General features: G+C 58.4%; 1 protein-coding gene across 1 annotated transcript; it reads right to left on the bottom strand.

Annotated features, from left to right (window-relative positions):
* Positions 1–353: 353 nt before the first annotated feature.
* Positions 354–9,233, bottom strand: RAB3D (RAB3D, member RAS oncogene family). Its single transcript, XM_056119334.1, has 5 exons — positions 9,093–9,233; positions 7,503–7,753; positions 6,257–6,375; positions 6,042–6,166; positions 354–666 (listed from the first exon to the last, which is right to left on the bottom strand). Exons 2-5 carry the CDS (start codon positions 7,728–7,730, stop codon positions 479–481), a joined length of 660 nt encoding a protein of 219 aa, XP_055975309.1. The 5' UTR covers positions 7,731–7,753; positions 9,093–9,233; the 3' UTR covers positions 354–478.
* Between the last annotated feature and the right edge of the window lie 2,029 nt (positions 9,234–11,262).

Below are 11,262 nucleotides of genomic sequence, written 5' to 3'. Positions count from 1 at the left end.
GTCCCTGCGGTGGGAGGGTGGGAGGTGCCGACTCCCAGCGCCACTTTGCTGAAGGAACGTTTTAATACTGTGTTCACAGGATCTGCAGGCCGGGGTCCCAGCCAGGGGTTTTTGAGGTCTGAGGAGGTTCAGGGGCCCATCGTGTGTGTGTGGGGGGGGGGCAGCCCGCAGCCCTCGGCACCCCGTGTTGCTTGAGAGGGAAGACACACCACCTACTGCCAGCCCGTGCATGCTGAGACCAGCCATGCGCCCCCCATGAACCCTGCCAAGCAAGCGATACCCGCCACCCCATGCCCCGCTGCCCGTAGTACAGGAACCGAACCTGGTGGGGGGGGGGCAGCTGAGCTCTGACAGAAGGCGCGCAGGGGTGGGGTGAGGGGTGACCCTGAGCTTAGAAACAGCCCTTGGAGCTCCAGCACGGGCCGCAGACCCTGTGGAGGCTGGGGGGGGGGCGGGGCACCAGGGTGGGGACACTCCTCTAACAGCTGCAGCCTCCAGTCTGGGGGGCCGGCGTGTCCCCCAGGGCGGGCCCTTTCCCGTTGCTGCCCAGGATGGCACTGGGCTCCAGGGACTCGTTCATCTTCTCGCAGATGATGTCCACCAGGCGCTCGAAGACTTGCTTCACATTGATGTTCTCCTTGGCACTGGCCTCGAAGAATTCAAAGCCTGCAGGGATGCAAGTGGGGTCCCTGTGAGGCTGGGGACGCCTTTCCGGGAAATCAGGGCGCAGGGCCTCAGTCCATACTGTGGGCACAGCCAAGCACGTGGGTTTTTTGTTTTTTTTTTGGCTTTTCAGGTCACACCCAGCGATGCACAGGGGTTATGCCTGACTCTGCACTCAGGAATCACTCCTGGTGGTGTTCGGGGAACCATATGGGATGCTGGGAATTGAACCCGGGTCGGCTGTGTGCAAGGCAAATGCCCTCCCCACTTTACTATCGCTCCAACCCCAAGCACGTGTTTTGTTTTATTTGGGGGCCGTAACTGGTGTCGCTCAGGGCTCATTCCTGGCCAGGCTGGGGGTGTCCGCGGTGCGGGAAACTGAGGCCAGGCTGAGCGCAATGCGACTTCTGACATGCTGCACTATCTCTCCTGCCTCAGGACGCAGCTGATGATAATCCACACTGGCCACTGGGGTCGGACAAGGCTGGACCATGTGTAGAATCTCTTCCAGAAGGTGACTCAGTGGCCAAGCACCTGGAATGCCTGGAACTTGGGTTTGACCTCTGTCACCACACACACACACACACACACACACACACACACACACACACACACCCAGCTCTCAGGCAGGGCCCGATCACTGGGCTCGATCGCTGCCACCACCACCATGTGGTCTTCCCGGCATCTGCCGGAGCGGCTCTCCCTCCCCCAGCACAAAACTGGGAGTCGCCCCAAGCACTGATGGGTGGGGACCCCAGAACCAAAAATAAATAAAATAAAGCAATAAAAATAAATTCTTGGTGATCTATGACTCGGGCTGAGACACCCGCCCCGCCACCTGGCTGCAAGGAAGCCAAGTCACTATTTCCCAGGGGCGGGGGGTGGGAACAGCTGTCGCCAGGCACAGGGGCCAGAAGCTGCTCCTCTGGAATATTCTTAGCAGTAATAGTGGCCATTGTACTGGGGCCAGAGCAACAGTACAGAGGGGAGGGCATCTGCCTTGCACACTGCAGTCCCAGGTTTGATCCCGAGCATCCCACAGGGTTCCGCAAACCCTGCCAGGAGTGATCCCTGAGCATAGACAGAGCTAGGAGTCAGCCCTGAGCGACGCTGGGTATGGCTCAAAACCCAAAACCAGAGAAAAATAGTGAACACTGGTGATCTCTTTCTTATAAGGGAAAAAGAGGATCCCAGGGAGACAGCGCAGCTGTTAAGATGGCGTCTTTGGGCCAGAACATAGACTGGCAGGGAGGGCCTTGCACGCGGCTGACCCAGGTCCAATCCCCGGCATCCCATAAAGTCCCCCGAAAACCGCCAGGAGTAATTCCTGAATGCAGAGCCAGAAGTAACCCCTGAGCATTGCCAGGTGTGACTCTGAAAGTGTGTGGGGGGAAGATGTTTGCCATGCACCTGTCCAGTCCCTGGCAACAAACAGTGTCCCTCTAGCACCTCCAGTGGTCACTCTTGACCACAATGCCATGAGTAGCCCTGGAGCAGAGTTGCGTGTAGGCCCCGAACAAAAACCAAATGCCCGGGTAGGAGTTATAGTACTGGGGTAAGGCATTTGCCTTGCACACGGCTGATTTGGGTTCTATCCCCAGCATCCCATATGGTCCCCCGAGTACCGCCAGGAGTAATTCCCGAACACAGAGCCAGGAGTAACCCCTGAGCATCGCTGGGTGTGACCCAAAAAGACAAAACCCAAACGCTCACTGGAGAGGTAGTTGAGCCTGCTGGCGCTTGCCTCAAACATGTCCGACCCAGGCTCTGTCCCTGACACCCAGGAGTGATTTCTGAGTGCAGAGTCGGGAGTAGCCTCTGAGCATCGCTGGGTCACGATGCTTTTCGGCACAAACCAAATGGAACTCAAACACTCAAACCAGTATCAGCTTCCTCCCCGTCCCTGCTGCCACAAAGCCTTGCCACGCCCAGCCGCCCTGGTGCCTGGCGCAAAGAACGAACGAACCAGAAGCAACCCCTGAGCATTGCCAGGTGTGACTCTAAAAGTGTGTGGGGGGAAGATGTTTGAACGAACGAATGAATGAATGCAGGGGAACGGCTACCGTCTCTTTTTCCACAGAGCCCAGAGAGCATCGATCAATGCTACTCCATCGTCCTGCAGGACTAATTGAGCCTCAGCCCATTGGAGCTGGGAGGCTCAGGGTGGACGCAGGGCCGGAGCACCTGGCTGGCGGACGTGAGGCCCCAGGGTCGATCCCGGCACTGCCTGGCGTGCAGAGTGAGTGCAGAGCCGGACCGCTCCATCCGGCAGGCAATGAGGAGAGAGCTCAGCGGGTGGATGTGCAGGGCCCTGTCCTGTCCCTGCCTCTCCCCATCGTGGCCACTCGTTGGCTCTAGTGCCTGCCAACCCAGCGGAAGCTATTACCACCCTTCAGCCCAGGAGGAAGTTTGGGCGCTGGGAGCTGAGATCACCCCGGGGTTAATGTTCAACTGGAGCCAATCTGAGCTCTTTCTTGGAAAACAAACAAGGTCTCCACCTCAGCTGCCAAGCTGGAGAAAGGGAAGCACAGAGAGGGAAGGCGGCGTCCCCGAAGCCACACAGCACGGGGCTGCCAGCTGGGAGTCTTAAACTTCAGGTGCTCTCTTTCTCTCTCTCTCTCTCTCTAGTGCTCTCGCCACTTCCCTTGAAGGAAGTCCTGGAGTACCAGAAGATATGCATTCAACTTATTTTTAAATTTTATCTTTTTTTGCTTTTTGGGTCACACCCAGTGATGCAGGGGTTACTCCGGCTCTGCACTCAGGAATTACTCCTGGTGGTGCTTGGGGGACCATATGGGATGCCGGGTCAGCCAAGTGCAAGGAAAACGCTCTACCTGCTGTGCTATCCCTCCAGCCCCTCAGCCTATGTTTTTGTTTTAGTTCAAGTTGCTTCTGCAATGCTGCGGGAGCCTCTGGTGCTGGAGATCAAACCTGGGCCTCTCATACGCGTGCGCTCTGGCGCTTTGAGGTCGCCCCAGCCTAGCTGATAGGAGCACCCCCAGCAGAGTGTGGGGGCCCACAGCCGCAGCTGGCCATACTCAGGGAGCACACAGTGCCAGAGGCAGGACTCAGGGCCCTGCTGGCTCTGCCCTGCACTCTCTCCCGGGCTCCTCAGCGGCGTGAACTGGGAAAGGAAATTCCCTTCATCGAGATGCCACAGCCGCTTCCTCCGACCCCAGCCTATCAGCGCCAGGGCTTTTGAGGTCACTGCCACTGCCAAATTCTGGAGTATCCATGGGACCTGAGCCCTCGGAATTGAGGAGGGAGCATGCCATGCATGTGGCCACCCGGTTCAATCCTCAGCACCCCATAAGGTTCCCTGAGCTCTATCAGGAGTGATCCCTGAGGGCAGAGCCAGGAGTAACCCCTGAGTATGGCCCAAAAACCCAGAATTCAATTTTTGTTTGTTTGTTTAGGGGCCAAACCACTGGGTATGGCCCTAAGACAAACAAAACAGAACAAAAAACCCCCATATCCGGCATTTTGGGGTCTCAGGCTGGAAGGAAGGTGTTCATGCTTTTGCCTTGCATGTGGCCAACCTTGGTTCTATCCCTGGCACTGCTGTGTTCCCTCGAGCACTGCCAGGAGTGAGCCCTGAGCACAGAGCCAAAAGCAAGCTCTGGGCACAGCTGGGTGTGACCCCAAACCAAAAAAAAATTTTTTTTCAATTCTGTCCTTCCTTCCCTCCTTCCTTCCTTTCTCCCTCCTTCCCTTTCTTCCTTTTTTTTTCTTTTTCTTTTTGGGTCCCACCCAGCGATGCTCAGGGGTTATTCCTGGCTTTGTACTCAGGAATTACTCCTGGTGGTGCTTGGGGGACCATATGGGATGCTGGGGATCGAACCCACGTGCTAGGCATACGCCCTACCCACTGTGCTATCGCTCCGGCCCCACCTTCCTTCCTTCCTCCCTTGTTCCCTCCCTTCTTCCTGTAGTGCCAGGGATCGAACCTAGGATGTGGCATGCTCCTGACCACATGCCAAATCTAGGTCTCCCTGCTTTCTTGGAAATAAGTTTTTACCTTATTTATAGGTGGCCATGCTCATTCATTGGTGAACAATAGGGGACAGAGACAGAGGCTGAAAACATTTCGCTCTCTGTCCCCTTTCAGCATGTATGTGGGGGACCTTTCCTGGGACCACAGGAAGCAGCCCAGGACCCTGCTCTGCTGCTGCAAACTTGCCATAAATTCCACTGAACTGACCAGAGTAGAGCACCCAGCATGACTGTGTTCCTTTTACTTGGCTGTACAGTATTCCTCCCTGTGACTTCACGACTCTTTGAGTCTGAGCCAGAAGGCTGTGCAATAGTAGCTGCATGGCTGGAGCCATCTCCCTGCTGGGTGACTATCACAGAATCACCGCCCAAACCTGGGCAGTGCAACCACTATCCACCAAAGCTGGATGCCACACTGCCAGACTCACTGCTGTATATGCAAACGACCAAAAGGTCCATTGGTAACGCAGGGATGTAGTATTTGGTTTTACTGCTTTGTTCTGGGGTCACAGCTGACAGTGCTCAGGGTTGACTTCAGGCTGTAGTCAAGGATCTCTCCTGAGTGGAGTGGGTTCAGGTTGCCAGGGACTGAACCTGGGTCATGTGCATGCAAGGCGAGTATCTTACCCACTATCCTGTGTTTCTGGCCCCCTTTTAAAGAACTGGACTGCTTAAAGGTCCCCCCGACTATGAAGGGGGCTGCCAAGGGCACTGCACACAAACCTCTTTCCACATGGGCTGGGGGCTACTTACTTTGGAGAAGCCACACCCAGTAGTGTTTAGGGCTTACTCCTGGCTGTATACTCAGGAATTACTCCTGGTGGTACTTGGGGGACCTTCTGGGGTGCAAAGGATGGAACTAGGGTTGGTCATGTCAAGGCAAGCACCCTCTCCACTACGTTATCTCTGCAGCCTCTAGGTGCTGCTTTACTTTGTTGCTCCGGGAGCTACTCCCAGTTCTGCTCAGGTAGTGTTTGGGGGACCCTGTGCAGGGGCTGGAACTGGGTCTCCTGCATGCAGAGCCCACTGAGCTCCCTCCGGCCCGGTCAGAGGCATGTTTTTTTTTTGGGGGGGTCACACCCAGCGATGCTCAGAGGTTACTCTTGGCTCTGCACTCAGGAATTACTCCTGGCAGTCCTCAGGGGGACCATACGGGATGCCGGGAATCGAACCTGGGTTCGGCGGCATGCAAGGCAAACGCCCTACCCAGTGTGCTATTGCTCCAGCCCCCTGAGTCAGAGACATTTTCAAGGGAACAATCTAGAAGGGTTTGTTTTTGGCTCCCAACAGGATAGGGTAGGTGAAATCCCCAAAACGCAACAGGAAGGCGGGCGGCCTCTGTTCCTGCAGACCTTCCAGACCTGGGTTGGGGGCGGGGTGCTCACCCAGGTCGTCCGCGAGCCGCTGGCCGTCCTCGGCAGGCACTGCGCGCTCGTCCTCCAGGTCACACTTGTTCCCTACCAGGAGCACTTGCGCGTTGTCCCAGGAGTACGTCTTGATCTGGGTGGCCCTGGTGAATTGGGGAGGGCCACGAGGTGAGGGGCCTGGGGCAGGTGTGGAAAAGGGGCAGAGAGCAGGGGTCAAGGCCAGCCGCACTTACCAGTCCTGCACAGCCATGAAGGAGTCCTGGTTGGCCACATCGTACATGAGGAGGAAGCCCATGGCACCGCGGTAGTAGGCCGTGGTGATGGTCCGGTAGCGCTCCTGGCCCGCGGTGTCCTGCGCAGAGCAGGGTCAGGCCCCAAGATCAGGCCCTGCCCTCCCTGCAGGCCGAGGTGATCACAGCCCCTGTCCAGTGGGGGAGGCACACGGGCTGTGCACCTTCCATTTTAAGGGAGGAGGCACCACCCTGCCCGCACAGCCTCCAGTCTGATGGAAGAGGCACGGGCCTGCCTGCACAGCCTCCAGTCTGATGGGGGAAGACACGACCTCCAGTGTGATGGGGGAAGACACGGCTTGCCCACACCAACTCCAAGTCTGATGGAGGAGACATGGTCCTGCCCACATAGCCTTTAATGTGATGGAGGAAAGCATGGGCCTACCTGCACAGCCTCCAGTCTGATGGAGAGAGATGACCCTGCCCACACAGACTCCAGTCTGATGGAGGAGACATGGGCCTACTCTCACAGCCTCTTATCTGGTGGGGAGACATGGGCCCGCCCATACAATCTCTAGTCTGATAGAGGAGACATGGATCTGCCAGCACATCCTCCAGTCTGATGGAGGAAGACAGCTCTGCCGGCTCAGCTCCAGTCAGATGGAGGAGGCATGGCCCTGTCCGCACAGCCTCCAGTCTGATGGAAGAGGCATGGCCCTGCCCGCACAGTCTCCAATCAGATGGGGGAAGACATAGTCCTGCCTGCACAGCCTCCAGTCTGATGGAGGAGACATGAGCTGCTCTCACAACCTCTAGTCTGATGGAGAAGCCAGGGCCCCACAGCTCAGTCTGATGGAGGAGACATAAATCTGCCAGCACAGCCTCAAGACTGTGGGTCTGAAGCCCCAGGTCTGCCCACACAGCTTGGCTCTGAAGGGGCGTGCTGGGCTTCCATTTGGTGGGCTTCTGCAGGGACTCATACAGACTCAGGAACTCTTTAGAACGCCCTGGTGGATGGTTCTCCCTCCATGGGGGCTGCTCACAGCAGCTGGGCCCAGAGCCCAGGTGTGGCCCCAAAGCAGACTCAGGTGGGTCCCAAAAGTCTCCTGATCCCACCTGTGGGTTCACACCATATTCCGCACGGTGCCTGGGCCAACCCCCCACCCCCGTCTGATGACTGAGGGGTGTGGAGAATCCTCCTGCCGGTCCCCCCTTCCCTGCCCGCTCCCCCGGGGCCGGCCCCACGCACCCAGATCTGCAGCTTGATCCTCTTCTCATTGCGGTAGATGGTCTTGACCTTGAAGTCGATGCCCACGGTGCTGACAAAGGCGGGCGTGAAGGAGTCGTCGGCGTAGCGGAACAGGAAGGACGTCTTGCCCACCGAGCTGTTGCCGATGATGAGGATCTTGAACATGTAGTCGAAGTTCTGGTCTGCAGCATCGCGGGGCGCAGCAGAGGGTTCTCCGGCCGACGCCATCGACAGGGTTGGGTGGGCCGCTTCTGGGGGCAGTGGGAGATCTGAAATCTTCCGCCTCTGGGGAGGCTCAAGAGAGCTTGCACCCCAACCCCCAGAGCCTGGGTTCAAATTCCAGCTCGGACACCAGGGGGCGCTGGCAGGGCCCTGCCTTCCCTCCACCTCTGGGGTGCTCTTCTGGAAAATGGGACTGTTGTCAGACCTAGGGGTCTGGGTTTGGGGGGCACCAGCACAGGCCGCTGAAGCACAGGCTCTGTGCCAGGCACAGTGTGGGGACTTGTCCTGGGGGAGCAGCTGGAGTACTCAGGTGGGGTCTGCCGGCTGGCTGGCGGGCTGATGATGCTAGCGGGTCTGGGTCGAGTCTTCCCTGCCTGCTTCTCTTTCCGGATCCCACACCATGGGGTATGTGTGTGTGTGGTGGTGGTGGGGGGTATGACAGGGTCACTTTCATGAGCTACAGACATGACTTAAAGGCCACTTCTGGGTCCCAAAGGGCTCGGCCACCTTCTGTTTGTCCAAGGGGCTGGGCCATCTCCCTCCGGGCAGGGCTGACTCAGCGCAGGCCCAGCCCGGGCCCACGATGGCGGGGATGGAGGGAGTGACCACGATCCATTCCCAGAGCCACGTATCAATCAAGACGGCTGCGGGCAGCACCATGCCATCCCTCGGCCACCATCTGTCTGTCCATCCGGTCTGGGCAACAGAGGCAGGTCCTGGGGGAACCCTGCGGCCCGACCTTAGCCTCAGTTTCCCCAGTTCTGCAAGAGCGGGGCCCCCTATTCCTGAGACAGCACAGGGCATGGTGGCAGAGCAACCTCCGGGAACGCTATTTCTCAACTGCCTGTGGGACTTTTATTCATCTTAAGAGGGCCCCCCCCCCTTTTCCTGCCCTGCCAGCTCTGGGGCCCCACCCCGGGTTCCGGGAGAACAAGTTTGAAGAGGGGAAGAGTAGAGGCAGGAAACCTTTCTCCAGAGCGGCCAGGCTGCGCACCCCACAAACACCTGTCAGCGGCTCCCCACTCTCTGGACCAGCTGCACCCGCACCGCCTGGCCCCCCTCCGCCAGCCCGGGGGAGGGGGGGCGCTTCCCTGGAGAGCTCAGTTGTGCTCCCCTCCCCTGGCTTTGGGGCGCCCCAGCTGGTGCTGGGGAGGACGGAGCTGCGTTTCAGCGCCATATGGTCCCCCCCGCGCGTGCCCAGCTGGACTCCCCGCCCCGCCCGCGCCCCTTGAGCGCTGCCCAAGAAGCCCAGCTGGGTGCGGGGGAGGGGAGAGGCGTCCCTCGCCGCTCGCCTTTGTCCCCCAGGCCCTGGGTCCTCCCCTCCGCACCCCGCACCCGCTCCCACACCGCCCCCCTCCCAGCCCAGACCTGCGGGAGGAGAAGTTGCGGAGCCGGGTACGCGCCTTCCGACGGGGTCACCTGACGTGGTGGTGGGGGGCGCAGCCCTCGGGTGCTGAGACTCCGAACTTGCTGCGGCGTGATCCTGGCTCCGGCCGCGACCCCGACCCCGACCCCGCTGCCGCCGCGCCCGCAGCCACCCGGATCCCGCGGCGGCTCCGCCCAGGACGGGGCGGGCACAGCCCCAGGGGCGTGGCCACGAGGGGCGTGGTCGCGCAGGGGGCGGGGCCGGCAGCGGCTCCCGGGCCAGGAGCTGGCGTTGGTCCATCACCATCACCGGACAGAAACTTTACCTTTTCCGTTTTTTGGGGGCAGATGGGGGGGGGCGGTCGTCACACACGGCGATGCTCAGGGGCTACTCCTGGCTCTTCATATGCCTTAGGATGAACCCCCCGATTTAGGGAGATGCACCTGTGATGCTCAAGGGCTTGGGGGTACTCAGGAACGCAAACCAGTGCTTTACACAGTAAGCTCGTACCCGCCGCAGCCTCACCTCTCGCTCCTGATCCTGGCTTTTAGGGATCAGAAAACTAAGGTTCGGAGCAGGTAGTGTTTGGCGAGAGACCACATAACATGGAGTCTGGCGGCCTGACCCCCGGCGGGCCCTGCAGGAGTGAATTTCTTTTAGTTTGGGGCCACACGCGGCAATGCTCAGGGCTTACTCCTAGCTCTGCACTCGGGAACTACTTGTGGCAGTTTGGGAGATCATATGGGATGCTGAGGATCAAACCTGGGTCGACCACGTGCAAGGCAAATGCTCTCCCCACTGTGCTCTTTCTTCAACCCTCTGTAGGAGTGATTCTGGAAGGGTGGGCTTGGGCTTGAGAAGGTGGTTCAAAAGACCTGGGAATCTTGGGTTGGTGGATCCCCAGGGTCTCGGAACACCCCTGGGAGTGATCCCAAGCACCCAAGCTAGAAGTGGCAGCCAAAGCACTGGGCGTACAAATTCCCCCTCCAAAATGTTCACATTTGGAACTGGGAAGACTCGAGGCCACACCTTGCAGGCAGAAAACCTGGATTTGATCCCCAGCACCAAAATAAAAAGTTATTGTTGAGGGGCTGGAGCGATAGCACAGTGGGTAGGGCGTTTGCCTTGCACGCGGCCGACCTGGGTTCGATTTCCAGCATCCCATATGGTCCCCCCCGAGCACCGCCAGAAGTAATTCCTGAGTGCAAGCCAGTAGTAACCCTTGTGCATCGCATTGCTAGGTGTGACCCAAAAAGAAAAAAAGTTATTGTTGAAATCAAGCTAACCCACCCCCACCTTGCTGACCCCTACTCCGTGGTAACTGTAGCAGCTGTTCCCAGGGCCACCAGGTGGAAGAAGGGAGGTGACATGCACCAGTCAGCCACAGCAGCCCATGCCCAGGAACAAGTTATCCCAAGTTTCCTTGGCACTGACACCCCAATTTGGCCTCTATGGCTTTTTGGGGGCTGTTCTGGGACAACAACATCTGAGGCTGTTCAGGGACAACTCATGACTCAGTGCTCCAGAGATCCTGGAGATGTTCAGAGGACCATATCTGGACCTAGTGGATCATCTCTTACACTAGACTTAAGGGATTATCTTTTTTTTTCTTTTGCTTTTTAGGTCATACCTGGTGATGCACAGGGGTTACTCCTAGCTCATGCACTCAGAATTATTCCTGGCGGTGCTGGGGGGACCATATGGGATGCTGGGAATCGAACCTGGGTCTGCCACATTCAAGGCAAACGCCCTCCCCACTGTGCTACTGCTCCAGCCCCCGGGATTATCTTTTGTAGTTGTTTTGGAGCCATACCTGATGGTGCTCCCGGCTCTGCATTCAGGAATCACTTCTGGCAGGCTCAGGAGACCATATGGGGTGCCGGGGATCGTACCCAGGTTGGCTGCATGCAAGGGGAACTTCATCCCGGCTGTCCTATTGCTCCAGCCTCCACCCTCCCTTCTGTACACTATAGTCTATCTTTCCAGCACCCCTGGATCTTATGAAGGTGAAAGGCAAACCTGGTGGGGTCCCTGAGGAAACAGTGGATGGCATCTCTGCCTCGTTTCCTCCTTTGGCACTTCCCATGAGGGGGATCAAACCTCAGTGTTTATGTCTGCAAGGCAAGTGCTGCCCTACTGAGCTCCGGCCTCTCCCGACTCCCATTTCCCAGG

Source organism: Sorex fumeus, unplaced genomic scaffold (assembly GCF_029834395.1).
Source record: "Sorex fumeus unplaced genomic scaffold, SorFum_2.1 ptg000041l, whole genome shotgun sequence".
Taxonomy (NCBI): Eukaryota; Metazoa; Chordata; class Mammalia; order Eulipotyphla; family Soricidae; genus Sorex; species Sorex fumeus.
This window is presented reverse-complemented; position numbering and strand designations above follow the sequence as displayed.